The sequence below is a fragment of the Molothrus aeneus genome, chromosome 21, assembly GCF_037042795.1.
Source record: "Molothrus aeneus isolate 106 chromosome 21, BPBGC_Maene_1.0, whole genome shotgun sequence".
Lineage (NCBI taxonomy): Eukaryota > Metazoa > Chordata > Aves > Passeriformes > Icteridae > Molothrus > Molothrus aeneus.
The window spans coordinates 6,966,267-6,979,963 of NC_089666.1; the positions used below are offsets into that span (position 1 = coordinate 6,966,267).

At 47.3% G+C, this 13,697-nt stretch overlaps 3 protein-coding genes across 3 annotated transcripts in view; 1 reads left to right on the forward strand and 2 right to left on the reverse strand.

The window, feature by feature from the left end:
• Window positions 1-5,944, reverse strand: part of PEX14 (peroxisomal biogenesis factor 14) — a 66,836-nt gene extending 60,892 nt beyond the window's left edge. The window contains exons 1-2 of the mRNA XM_066563959.1: window positions 5,861-5,944; window positions 2,102-2,149 (exon numbers count right to left, since the gene is read on the reverse strand). Of these exons, the coding sequence (XP_066420056.1) occupies window positions 2,102-2,149; window positions 5,861-5,896 (84 nt within the window). The 5' untranslated portion in view covers window positions 5,897-5,944. The remainder of the gene's footprint in view (window positions 1-2,101; window positions 2,150-5,860) is intronic.
• Window positions 5,945-6,006: 62 nt separating this feature from the next.
• DFFA (DNA fragmentation factor subunit alpha) lies at window positions 6,007-9,982 on the forward strand. Its single transcript, XM_066563958.1, has 6 exons — window positions 6,007-6,219; window positions 6,437-6,598; window positions 6,714-6,844; window positions 7,630-7,819; window positions 8,205-8,359; window positions 9,051-9,982. The coding sequence occupies exons 1-6, from the start codon at window positions 6,123-6,125 to the stop codon at window positions 9,252-9,254; spliced, it is 939 nt and encodes a 312-aa protein (XP_066420055.1). The 5' UTR covers window positions 6,007-6,122; the 3' UTR covers window positions 9,255-9,982.
• A 1,046-nt stretch (window positions 9,983-11,028) lies between these two features.
• Window positions 11,029-13,172, reverse strand: CENPS (centromere protein S). The gene is made up of 5 exons (XM_066564200.1): window positions 13,094-13,172; window positions 12,880-13,003; window positions 12,501-12,534; window positions 12,239-12,305; window positions 11,029-11,453 (listed from the first exon to the last, which is right to left on the reverse strand). Exons 1-5 carry the CDS (start codon window positions 13,133-13,135, stop codon window positions 11,298-11,300), a joined length of 423 nt encoding a protein of 140 aa, XP_066420297.1. The 5' UTR covers window positions 13,136-13,172; the 3' UTR covers window positions 11,029-11,297.
• Window positions 13,173-13,697: the final 525 nt, after the last annotated feature.

Genomic DNA, 13,697 nt, shown 5'->3' on the forward strand with positions numbered 1-13,697 from the left:
GCTGTAGGCAGGGGTACAGGGTAGGCAGAAGACAGCGTCCCCATGCACAGGGCAAGATGCTGCATTTAGCACCTTGCAGCATAGTGTCCAGTAGAATCATAAATCCAATACAAAACCAGCTTGAGACTGTAACAACAGTCTGTCAGCTGATACAATGCAAAGTGTTTCAATTCTATTGCTTTCTCATTCTTGTGTGCTAGTGTGATCCAAACAGGTCAGTCCTGTGAAGCACTGAATCCTTCCACTCACCAATAAAGTCAAAAGGGGTGAGGGGGTGCAGAGCAGAAGTTGGTCATGAGACTCTTTCCTCCCTCCTCTGGACTCTCCAACTGCTCCCCACCAAAGGTGAAGTCCAGGATGATACCCCCAGCACACAGCCCCCCATGGAGCCACTGCTGGGTCTGTGCCAGGGCTCTCTGGCGTTTCCTTGAACACTTTTATGACACGGCACCATGTGCCTGAGTCTGGTTTATGGGCCAGGATCTCCTGCCTGTGTGGAAGGGAGCCTGCACGCTCCTGGCCACGGGGAAGCCACAGCAGGATGGTGGCAGTCAGGTCATCTGGCTCACAGACCTGAACTGCTCATTTAATAAGGCAGCTACAGAGGAGCAGATGGAAGCAATACTGACTCCTAAACAAATGTGAACTCCTAAACAAACGTGACAAAGACTGTAAGAGTTTATTATTTTAAAAAAGTTAATGAAAAAAATAAGAAGGAAACCTCCACCTTTCAGAGGGCTCTAATTAGCTGACATGCCAGACTCACCATCGTAAGAATAAAGTTTATGTTGGAGTTCTTTAAGTGTATAAATAATTTTATGTTGTAAGAATATCCACCCAAACAGAAATATATTCAACTGCTATACACTTCCTCTAAGCAATTCTGCAGTCATATATACAGTAAGAAATTAATTATATCTAAGGTAATGTTAGAATCTGCCTTGAGAAAGAACAAGCTGTTGGCCAGCGCAGGCTGTGATGATCTGCTGCCTGCCCTGACCTTTCTAAGGCAGGGACAACCAACTCCTCCAAAAGCAAACCACCAAATCCACCACAAAGCACGTGGTGTCAATAACAACTTCAGGTAATCTCATGTTCAGATGTCCATGCAATTAAGGGATGGCACAATGTCATTAGAGACACTGCCACTGCAACAGAATTCACAAACAGACCTCTCCTGAGATGCATTATACTGACTCTTCTTGGTTCACAGTCTTTACTCACATCTCTCTTTTTTAAAAAATCATCTCCTGGGTTCTCTAGGTCAGAGTTACTTGGTAAAAATACTTTGATATGGCCAGTGTCACAAGTACTTGAGTCTTCTCCCTGCAAATAGCTATGATCAACAAATGAAAGCAGCAGAAGAAATTTAGAGATCTATATATTTAGGAGGAAAGTGTTGGCTAAGAATTTTGTCAAGGACTTCTAGATGGCTGAAGAGGGAGGGAGGAAAGTAAGGAAAGGAAGGAAAGGAAGGAAAAGAAGGAAAGGAAAAACCCCAAGGTTGTAAAATTCATATACTGCAGTTCCAGGAGTAGTGGCTCACTTCCCACTCTGCATCACCATAAAAGAGCAAACAAAACAGGGTTCTCTGAGTTATCCTCATACATAAAAAATCCCAGGGCCCTTTCCAAAATGCTGCTAGAGTAAAAACATTGGATTACATGCACTGCCAGCTGACAAACATTTCTAAGCTCACTCTGAGTGCCTCTGAATATAAAGACAACAGCTTGAATGAGGTCTCTGAGCAGCAGAGGGGTTTTTGTAAGAGTACAGCATATGGATCTGTTGCACAGGGCATTCCTCAGACTCTTTCCTAAAGAGGCTCTGAACAAGAGCACACCCTGGGACAGGCCACGGTGACCCAGGTGACCCAGGTGACCCAGGTGACCCAGACCTAACCCGGGCTCACAGGAGGTGGTGGCCACAGGTCAGAATTCTGAGGTGCGAACAGCACGGCCACCCGAGGCAGTTTACACCGCTTCCACAAAGCACCAGCTCCTCAGAAAAGCAAAACAAAGGCTGGAAAATGATGCGGCAAAGAGAACAACTCGTGTGTTCTATCAACAAGGAATTCTCTGGTGCTTCTCGAGGCACTCACCAGCGGCTCCCGAGACGCGGCGTTCTCAGTCGCAGGGCAGGAGCCAGCCTGTGAAGCAGAAAAAGAGTGAGGTCACATTGCCACCCGATGGGCACCGTCAGAAACACTCATCCTGTGAACAGCACTTAGGCAGGCACATTCGTCTGTGCTATCAGCAGCAGTTCTGTGGAGGACTGGACACAAAAAGGTCAGAACCACAGCAAAATGTATTAACTGCCCCTTTAAAACAAGGGAATTAACAGAATCTGCAGAACTGATTTTAGAGAGTGAGCCCCAAGAGCTGGCAAGACTCCTGAGAGATGGCATGAGAGCAGTGGGCACACAAACACAAATCTTTAAATCCTTATCCCATTTCCAGTAATGCATCCTTCGTTTTCTGAACCATCCAGGGTCCAGTAATGCATCCTTCGTTTTCTGAACCATTCTTCTAAAGATTTCTAAATAACCATGACTTACCTAAACCTCACAAACTGCCAGCAGTACCAGGAACATCCTTGCTTCCCACACATAATTAAGAGATGAAGTTTTGTCCTCCAATTCTATTCCTCATTTTTATGCATACACCTCACCTTCCAAGTATCGCAACATTTATTTTTCCCATTTGCAAAATACACAAAAACAATATATATAAAAAATAAGTATTTACCACAAGAGGGTGCCAGAAACTCAAATATACTGCAACTCATTTGCATCCAGGCAAAGATCATCACCAGGACCCAGCCAGACCTCACAGGTGGGCAGGGATTCTCTGGGATCACTTGCCATAACCTCTGGGTGGGAGGGAGGGAGGAAGGACCCACCACTGAATTCATATCCTCAGGAAATTCCCACAGCAAAGTATTTGGCACTGAAGAAACACTGATAGCCAAAACAAATCTGAAATTGCTTATCCTGTTCACAGACTACACCATCATCTTGCTTTTCTCTTTCTTTTACTATTAAAAAAACAGTAACAGAGAGACAGGATCTTTTCTTTTGTTTATTTTTAGTAAAGACATTGCTAAAGGCCCAAGGAACATGATTTCTAAACAAAACAAAGTATTTTAAAATCTCTGGTAGAAATATTTATTGCCTTTAGAACATAATTCTATCTACATAAACGATTTCATTTGAGCTGCAGTACTCCCCTCTCCCCACACTGCTTGAGGCAATATATTAATTCATGAGAATGAGAAAATTAAACTAAGAAAAACAGATAATAAGCCATAAGACATCTGACACTCCCTTTTCAGCATCTAAATTAACTTGATTTGTAATAGGAAACATGATGGGGCCCAAACATAAACATGTTAAGTGAGGCAGTGCCACTACTCACTGTCTCATGTTGAAAGCTTGGCAATAAATAAGCAAACATCACCAGGGGCACAAAGCAAATATTTTATCAAATTCTCTAAATGCTTAGAGTGCAATGGGGACAACTTTCTACAAGCACTGGTAACAGTGTCAGACCTGCAAAGGCTGTGTAAGAGGAGCGGTGTTTACATTCTGTGAGACTTGTAAAGATATTTTCATTGGTTTGTTTAATTCCAAAACTGTCCCCTTGGAAAGTCACCCACTGTACCATATGTCCTTCAATCACATCTCCTTTTTCCAGGCAAAGCTGTAAGACTCTCTCAAATTCCATCCAAGCCCCCAGAATCTGGGGGCAGAGCTCTGGCTGAGGAATGTGCACCAGTGTGAGACATGCAGGAGATGGTAAGAGTTCCAGAACCACACCACAGTTGGGGTTGAAGGGACCTTAAAGATCATCTCATTCCAAGGCCCTGCCATGGGCTGGGACACCTTGTACAAGATGGGGACACCTTGTACAAGATGGGGACACCAGCCTGGGGCAGCAGGAGCGGCCCCCGCGCCCCCTGACTGGCACAGGAGGGAGAGGAGGAGGTGGAGAGCAGCTCCTGGGGCGTGCCAGGGCTGAGGGGCAGCAGGGCTGAGGGGCAGCAGGGCTGAGGGGCAGCAGGGCTGAGGGGCAGTGTCTGCCTGGCAGCTGGGCCAGGGGCTCCTGACCTGTGCCCTGCCCAGCAGATGGGCTGAAGGCTCCTGACCAGCGCCCTCCTCCCCATGCCCAGAGCCTCCTGACCTGTGCCCTGTCCAGAGGCTTCTGCCCAGTGCCCTGCCCAGCAGCCAGACCAGAGGCTCTTCACACGCCGGATGCAGGACAGACACCAAAAGGGGTGTGAGTAACTCGTTCTGGCCTGAGGATCCAGCACTGCTGCACACAATGGGACAGAACCTGACTCTTCCTCTCTACCTTTAATACCCAGAGTGTTTTGGGCTACATTTATGAGGTTAAAAAGCAAGATTCACTCATTTCCAAACATCAAACCTTATTTTGAGGTAAAGAAACATAAATAAATGGTGGGGTTTAAGTGTGCAGTGGGAAAATACAATATCCAAACTCAAAAGACCTGAATGTTTTTAGGCAACCACATTTGCCATTTAACCAGATTTCTTTCTCAGAAACTGCCAGCCCCATAGACTGCCCAGGTGCCTTATGGACCAGTCACAGACTGTTCAGGTTTCCTCATTCTGGAAGCATTCACCTGAAGTGTGAGGGATGGGCTGCAATGCCTGCACCTCAGACTGGGGCTGACAAAAACACCTGATTGATGCAAAGCTGCCCTGCCTCCTGTGAGTTTGGTAACTTGGCCTTTCACAACCCAGATCTGTGCTGGTTGGCCAAGAGTACTGATTTTATGTAACTTATTTCTCTTTCAGTTTAGTTCAATAGCCTTCCCTACAAACTCAGCTTCCTCAGTCCAAAAGAAGGGGATCAACAGAGAGGTTCACGGAGATTTTGCCAAACTGGGACAGATTTGAGTGATTGCACATAACAGTGTGTCACTGGCAGGCTGCTCTGTGTTCTTCCCAGCTGCCCACACAGCCAGACCTTTCCCCTCCTGCTGCTGCAGTGGGGCCCTGGGGGCACTGAAAGGACTTTACCAAATCCCACAGGCAGCACACACTCAGGAAGCTGTCTGGGACGGTGGTGAGATGCTCCAGGAGGGCATGGAATTTGAGGTGGGTTGAGCTTGCAGTGAAATACAAGTGACTCTAGATCATGAACAGGACAGTGTGAGTGAGGGAAACTCTATACACCTACATCACACCTATGCTACAGAATCACACAACCCAGCTTGGAAGAGCCCTTCAAGAAAATAAGAATATACACTACATACAACTCCATCACGCTTCTGTTTTTTCCTCTGGCTACCCCATTCACTTCATGTCCCAGTTCAAAAATATCTTAAGCTTTTAGTGTTTCTTGAGCATTCAAACCAGTGAACTTATATTTCTCTTTTGCTCTCCCCATTCAGGTTTGTCCTTTTATGCTCTTGGCTCAAGGATCTTCTTCCATTCCTCGCATTTGCAAGGCACAGAAGAGATTTTCGTCTAACTAGTCACAGAATCACAGAATAGTTTTTGTCTGAGTTGGAAGGGACCCACACGGATCATCGAGTCCAACTCTTACCCTGCACAGGGCTCCACAGAGTTTTAGAGCCCAGCTGCACACTGTCTCCTTTCTCTCTGGCCGTGTTTGTATTTATTCTTCTCCTATTAGAGTGCTTAACGAGTTTCATACACAAACCCTCAATGCCAGCACGCCTGTGCCCTGGGCCCGGCCTGCACACCCTTCAGCCAGCCCCGCGCAGCCCCTGCTCGCCCAGGGCGCGGGGCCTGGGTGCAGCCCCGAGCCCGCGGTGCAGGGGGGGAGGTCCCGGAGCCCCGGCGCGGCCCAGCCCGGCCCGGCCGCCTCACCTGCCCCGGCTGCTCCGCTCGCTCCGCGGCCGCCATCTTCCCAGGCGCGGCTAATACATCCCCGGCCGCCCGATGCACCGCCCCCGCCGCCGCGCCGCGCCGCAGGCACGCCGAGTCGATCGCCGGCGCAGCGATGCGTCCCGCGAGGGCGCCGCCGGTGCCGTGAGAGCCCGGCCTGAGCCGGGCCGGGCCGGGCCGATCCCGCCGCAGCAGCGCCTTCCCCTCCTGGAAGAGCCCTTGGGGCACTGCCGAGCGTCAGCTGATGGCGGCGCGGCTGAAGCAGTGCGTGGTGCGGCGGCGGGACGGGCCGGAGCAGCACGGCGTGGCCGCGTCCTGCCTGCGGGAGCTGCGCGACAAAGGTGAGGGGGGGCCCGCTGTGGCACCCGCTGGGACCCTCTGTGGGACCCCGCTGTGAGACCCGATGGGACCCGGCTAATGTGCGGCACTGTGAGGAGACAGGTCCTGGTCTCCAACCTCAAGTCACTGAGAGTTGCCTGTCCTTTGTGCTGGGGGTAATAAACAGGCAGTGCTATGTCACTTTTATCGTTCTGTTAAGTATTTTTTTCTGTTCTGCAGCTTGTGGTGTTCTGGCTATTGACAAGGCCCGGGAACCCATCACCTTGGTACTGGCAGAAGATGGGACCATTGTGGATGATGAAGATTACTTCTTGTGTTTGCCACCTAACACCAAGTTTGTGGCACTGGCCAAGGACGAGAAATGGTCCAGCAAAAGCTTAGGTATGCTGTGAGTGAGGAAGCATGGAAGGGGAGGTGTGTTTGGAACACACCTAGTGACATTAGGCAGGGTCAGGTGATGAGGAATGACCCATGAAACTGGTGACTCTTGTGTCAGACAGTGGAACATCCTGGCTCTCGGAGTCTGTGGATGAAGTGGACAGTGCCGCCGAGAAGTGGAAGCAACTGGCCAGGCAGCTGAAGGATGACCTGTCCAACATCATCCTGATGTCTGAAGAAGACCTGCAGGTACAGTGGGGAAACCCCCCAGTCCCTGTCCTTGCATCTGCCCATCATCCATTTATCTCAGTAGAGAAGAGACTCCATAAACAAGAGCTCAGGCTTAATTCAGATGCTTCTTTTGGCTCTTGGTGCCAGAGTCAAACTTCTCCTTGAAGGGAAACATTCGAGTGTCCAAGGATGCTTTTAATCCCCAACTATCCTTCACAGTGTGTTGTTCCAGTTCTGGCAATAAGTTGAGATTTGGCCAAATGGCAACTGAGATCAACTCATTCCTTAAAGCCTCCCGTGCAAAACCACCACACCTGTGTAACATGTCCAGAGGGGAGGCTGAGCAGCAGGCCTGGTCTGTCTGCTCCAGAGGGCTTTGAAGAACTGCTGTCACTTTCCAGAGCTGATTGATTTAAGTTTCTGACTGCATAACACCTTGTCTGTGGTGAGGCATGGCAGTAACTGCCCCCTCTTCTTCTCCCCAGAGTGCAGCTTCCCAGGTGCCAGGCTACTGCCTTTCCTTTGAATATTTCCATGCACTGTGAAGAAGTAGTGCTTTGCCATTAGTTTTCAAGATTTCTGCTAAAATTGCACATGATTCCACACTTTCTTGGATGCCTTTTGGCTTTTAGTAAAAAATGCTCCCTGGTGGAGTACCACTACAGCCTCTCAGAACTCAGGGGACTTGCTATGACAAGAAACCTTATGGAACATGCTTGGTTTCAGGAGGGTTTGTACGTTCTGTCTGTACTGCAATAAGTGCCATGAAATGAATTACTCAGGAGCCCTCTCCCTGTTTTAAGGTGCTAATTGATGTGCCACGCTCAGACCTGGCGGAAGAACTTGCCCAAAGTGAAACCAAAGTCCAGGTGCTGCAGGACACCCTGCAGCAGGTGCTGGACAGACGAGAAGAAGAGCGTCAGTCAAGGCAGCTCCTAGAACTCTACCTAGAGGCCTTGAAAACTGAAGACAGCATCTTAAGCAAAGTTGCAGGTAGGGAGCATCTGTGTGCTAGAGAAGGAGGTTTTCAACTCCTGGCCTAGTGGAATAAATAAAGTAGAGTGGGTAATTTGATCAGCTGCTGTTAAATGGGGTTGATACAAGAGCAGTAGTAGTGTATATAGTATAAGAATTCTCTGACCAGAGAGCCCTCTTGCTGCTGTGTCACATTTTTACAAAGCCTGAAAGCAGAATACTGGGAGAAAAGCTTAGATCCTGGAGTCTTCCTTAAAAAAATGAAAAATGATGGATTTCTTAAGTTCCAGGATGCACCTGGATTGGATGTACATTTTATTAATCTCACAACCATCAAAGCAGTCCAGGCCACCTTTCCTGTCCTGTGCTCGTCGGGAGCTGTGCTGAGTCTGCTCCTTTTCAGAACCTGAGGCTGCACCAAGGAAGGAGATGGATGTGGTTGACACAGGTACCAGCAGCACAGATACTTCAGCCACAACAGCACTCAGTGACCAGGTTCTTGCTGCTCTGAAAGAGAAACCTGCTCCAGAGCTCTGCTTGGACAGTCAGGATCTAGAGGTGGGTGAGAATGACACAAACCATATTCTGGCAAAGCTCTCCCTCCAAAAGAGAGGCTATAGGGGAAGCTGCCCTTGCTTCAGGAGGCTCTGATGTCAGTAGATTGTTTCAAAGTGCTGAAATTTAATTAATTTCTCTTCCTCAGTAACACTACCCCTGACTTGGAGCTCCTCTGTGACCGACATTGGTCCACACACTCTGCTCTGTCCTCTGAAAAGCCACAAAATTATTTTGGGTTTGGTCTCTGACAAATCAGTCAGCTGTCTTACCAGCAAGGTTCTTTGGGGTTTTTTATAGGCTTATGCATCCAGGTATGTTTCTTTTATCCATCCCAAACCAAAATAAAAACCTCTTTACCTTGGGAAAAACTGTAACTATAGATTGGAAAGGAAAGTCTAGATAAACTGTAACCACTGAGGAAGGTGTTCTTTCAGGCTGTGAACTTGCTACTCTTGCTTTTCCCTGCTGTAGTAAGTAAGTAACTGCTTTCTCTTCCTTTGCACACCTGAACAGAGCTCCAAGCGTTGAGTGTTGGCAAATTCCTGGAAATGCGCTAGCCCACAGGATAGGTGATGAGAGCTGGCAACATCTGCAGTTCCAAAGTGCCTCCTTCCTGCTGTTGTTAGTTCAGCAGAGGGTTAGTGGCAGGGGAGTCAGGAGGAAAGTCTGTTAACGATCTGTCTTGCTACAGCTGGTGTTGAAGGCAGACGCAGCAGCCCTGGCCTCGGCTCTGGGGTGGGACAAGCAGAAAGCTGGAGCTCTGCAGTCAGCCTGCGATCAGGAGCTCTCCAAGCGCCTGCAGCAAGTGCAGACCCTGCACTCCCTACGGAGCACGTCCAAGGGCAAGAAAACGCTGCCCTGGGGGGACTGGCCCAGTGCAAAACGCAAAAAATGAGACTGCAATGCTGTTTGCAGTTTGGGTTTTGCTTTTGCATTAGAATCAATACAAGCAAAGACACATCCTGGAACCATAGTTTGCTGGTCATACTGTGGGCTGGCTATAGAACAACTGAAATCTGGACATTGTCCTGAGGCTTAAACACCTCTGGTGATTTGACTTGTGTAAGCAAAGGGATTTTGACTTTTTGCAGAATGCTAGAACAATGCTATTGCTAAGCACAGCATGTAAGTGTTCAGCTTTCAATACCTGGTTGGTAGCCAGCAGCTTCCATCTGATAATGGTGGATACAGCTCCTGAAGCCCCAGGCAGTTTGCTTACTTTGTTCTCCCACCATTTTCAGTGTAAAAAGACACTTGGAAGCACAGTCAGTGATGGGGCAGAGGGGATAACCAGCTGCTGCCTGGCTTTAAGCTCCAGCCTGGGATCTAGGAACTTGAATTCTCATGTTGATTTAATCAGTTAAAGTAAATTCAAAGTCCTTCAACTTCAGTGCTTTTTCTGTAAGGAACTCCTGCCTCTTGGATGCTGTCTAAGGACTATCATGTAAAACACAGCAAAGGTAGAAATAATTGCTTTGTAAGGCTGTGTGACAGAAGACTTGCATTTGGCCTGCTGTGTTATTCTTCTAATCATTAGTGTAGCATCATGATGCTTTTATATTAACTGGCTTATTTTTAAATTTAAGTCTTTTTTTCTAATATCAATAAAACATTTTTATCATACTGTTGACTAGTTTTGATATTTCTACCAGCTGCTATAATTAAAATAATAGGCTGATAAATACAGTATCACCTTAAGGAAAGAGGATGAAGAAATTGAACACAGAAGTACTGTCTTTAACTTATACAAAGTGTTTAGACAAAATGTGTGTTCATCATGGTGACTGCTGTGAACTCTCACCTGGCACAATCTGCTCTTGTGTGAGAACAGCAGATGTATATGAAAAACATCTGACAAGTGAGATGAAACTTCTGGGGAAGTTTTAGTAGGTACAGATGTATTTTGTAGCAGCATGCTACATCCTCTGATCTAGCACAGCCTTAAATGGCCCAGGGTGAGCATTCTTACAGCACCCATTCAGGTGAACCTGTTGCGTGCAACAGTCCTGCTTAATTATGGCACAGTCAGAGTTAGACAGGGCAACTAATAAATATTCTAAACAGTTTAGTAATTAAACAAAACTACTCAGGCTACCTTCAGGTGAAGCAACCCAGATGGGAATTGACTGGACTTAGGGGGAGAAGCTTGCAGGCAACTTTTTGTCTGTTTTGCTTCTGACCATATCTGCATCATGAGATCATAGGCCATGGCAGGTAAAAAGGTTTCCTGGTGTTTTGAGCAGGTACTTCCTGCAAGCTTTTTATGTATGTCCAGTTGTTCTGCAATCACATGGATGGCTGTGCTACCCCTGGAAATCCTCTTCCTTTGAGTAATTATTTTCATTCTTTGTAAGTTCATTGGCACTGGGTAAAGCTGTGCCAGCCCAGCAGAGGGCAGTGGGATCCCTCCCTGCAGTGCTCCTGCAGCCACGGTGCCACCTGAAAATGGGAATTTCTGACAGTGACAGCTGCACCCCTGCAGTGCCACAGCTGGGAAACGACACAAAACACCTTTAACTGCCAAGACAACGAGTGAGAGATGGCTTAGTAAAAACAAAATAGTCAAAATTTCTGAGCAAAAATAGCAGTACTGGAAGCAAGGAAAAAGTCAAAGAAGAGACATTTTTACTAGAGAAAGTAGCAGAATGAAGGGTAGTGCACATACTGAGTTATGGTTCAGTGAGAATCATCTATTCAAAATCTTTATTTAAAGCATTTTAATTTTAAGAACAGAATACCTTTTGTGAGCAATTAAGGCACTTTGACTGCAAGCTACTGAATTCTGACAGACTTTTCATTTTTGGAACAATAAAAGTCCAATCGCATCCACTGAAGCTGAAGGTTCATTACTGAAGCTAACCTGCAAGATAAACAGGCTAACTCTGGTTTCTCTAGGACAGTAAGAGAAAATGAGCTGAAATGTTACTGGAAAGGTAAATCATGCCATGTTGGAATCTTCATTTTCAGTCACAGCTGCTTCTTGTTCCCCAGGAGTTCTCTCTCCCTTAGCTGCACTGGACTTCTTTTTCTTCTTCTCCTTCTGCTCCATGTTACTTGATGCAAGCTCTTCACTCTTCTGAGTGATATATTTTAGCTGGGAACAATAAGCTAAACAATCAGTCCTCTACTGAGGAACTTCATTCATTCACAAGACATTAGTAAGAAATACTGAAGAGAAATTTACATGAAAAATTATTATTATTATTATTATTATTAAAAGAAAAATGAGAGACTCCAAAAACATTTGCTTTGCCCTCTCAGGCAAGTTCATGTTGTGTATTTCAAATCATATATGGAAGGACAAAAATCTCCTTACATAAAAGTAAAATTAGTATTGGAAGCATTTTCCATGGACCAATGTATAGGCATGTCTTAACAGATTAGTGAGTTTTATCCATGGAACATCATATAGATCAGCACAGGAGGGAATACAGTGATTCTGTGATCCCTGAATTGATGTTGGGAGACTCAGCACCTTGAGGCAGAGTCAAGCTATTCCTGACCTTAGGCTATAACAAAGAAATACAATACAGCATCAGGAAAAAGCAAAGTGATTCACAATGCTGTGTCTGCTTATTGCACGTCTGAACTTGGAACTTCAGCAGCCCTGGTGCAACGAGAGCACTGCTCTTGAAGTGCAATCAGATATGTGTTACATCTCACCACAGTGAGGCAGAGTGAAGCAAAGTTCGACAAAAATTTAAAAATCACTGGATTGTGCCTATCTACCTCAGAAGACAGTGACATTGCTTATGCAACAGTTGCTTCACCATGTATAACCTTCATTCAAATGAATTAAGGAAAATTAAGGAATTAAGTTCATTTTAGGAATTAACTGGCTTAAGAATGTTGCGAGACAGAAAATACAGTGCATCTCACCAAAGAATTGCTTCTTCTAGCCAAAAGCTTCACATCTTCTGTAGTGACTGTGGTTCGTTTTGCATGCCTGCATAACATCAAAAAACACTCCTTAACATTTTTGCCAACACTTACCATAAGAGGCCAAGATCAAAAAGTACTGGGAATTTCTATTTCGTAACTTAACACACTATTTAAAAAGCCCTTTTAAAGCTTGAATTATAAGATGCGCTTTAAAGATAACACAAAAAAAAGGAAAGCCTTTGTAACAATCAGTGCATACCTTGCAAACATTTCAAGGTCTCTTGCGAAGATTTCTAGAGAAAACACAAAGATGTCATATATTTTAAAACACTGAGTGGGCAGAGTTAGACAAGTTATCCAAGTCAGTTATGAGACGTGACCATAGCTGGCTGTTAGGCAGCACTCGTACACAAGCAGGTAGCCACACAACACATCTAAATGCTTTTTTCAGGTCTGAAAAGTCGAACTAGTATTTCTTGTACTTAAAAAAAGAAATAATACAAGAGAACGCCCCGGTGACACCGAGTTGGGTGCTGTTGTTTTTGAAGCCCTGTGCCTCCAGCGCTGGCTCCTGAACAGACATGGAACGCTGCGGTAACGCGGGTAACACGAGGCAACTCGAGGTAACCCAGCTGTACCGCACTGCCGGAAGGTGATCTCCGAGATGGCTGCGATGCTCTGCTTGCTGAACTGCACGTCCTTGTCCTCCTCCACCTCCTGGCACAGGCACCCGACTGTGTAGTGAACCGCCGCCTTCAGCCTCTGCAGGGACCAAGGTAGGGGCAGGCAGTGACACACCGGCCTCGCCCCGAACCACGCTCACGGCCTCGGCCCCCGTGTGCCGCTCGGTACCTGTGTGAGCATCTGCTGCTGCTCGCCGCCGGCCGCCGCCATCGCTGCCCTCACGATCTTCCGCCCCGGCGCTTCCCGCCCTGCGCGCGGGGCGGGGCGGGGCGGGGCCGCCGCCATCGCTGCCCTCACGATCTCCCGCCCCCGGCACGCGGGGCGGGGCGGGGCCGCCGCCATCGCTGCCCTCACGATCTCCCGCCCCCGGCACGCGGGGCGGGGCGGGGCCGCCGCCATCGCTGCCCTCACGATCTCCCGCCCCCGGCACGCGGGGCGGGGCGGGGCCGCCGCCGTGTGGAGCCCGCCCAGGGCCCCGTGAGGCAGCGTCGCTGTCCCTCGCGTTTTTTCCACGGAGCTCCCAAATCTTACTGCGTGACCTGCAGAGAAGGTACCTTCAGTTGAAAGTTACATTTTACCTCATACAGATAGTCAACTAGTGACTAAGTAGCTGTCTTAGCAGAAATATATATGGTCAAAAATTAATGTAAAAATCAATGTGCACAGCACAAAATTTAACAGGTTTTGAAAAATAAAAAGGTGAATTCAAATACCCAGGTGAGTTTTCAGATGTCCTGAAGATGATTGGCAGTAGCATTGCAGGGAGAGGATA

Coding starts and splice junctions, on each gene's coding strand:
- DFFA (XM_066563958.1), top strand. CDS start 6,123: ATGGCGGCGCGGCTGAAGCAGTGCGTGGTGCGGCGGCGGGACGGGCCG. Junction 6,220..6,436: donor GCGGGAGCTGCGCGACAAAG/GTGAGGGGGGGC, acceptor TCTGTTCTGCAG/CTTGTGGTGTTCTGGCTATT. Junction 7,820..8,204: donor CATCTTAAGCAAAGTTGCAG/GTAGGGAGCATC, acceptor GCTCCTTTTCAG/AACCTGAGGCTGCACCAAGG.
- CENPS (XM_066564200.1), bottom strand. CDS start 13,135: ATGGCGGCGGCCGGCGGCGAGCAGCAGCAGATGCTCACACAG. Junction 13,004..13,093: donor AGCAGCAGATGCTCACACAG/GTACCGAGCGGC, acceptor TGGTCCCTGCAG/AGGCTGAAGGCGGCGGTTCA. Junction 12,306..12,500: donor GACCTTGAAATGTTTGCAAG/GTATGCACTGAT, acceptor GATGTTATGCAG/GCATGCAAAACGAACCACAG.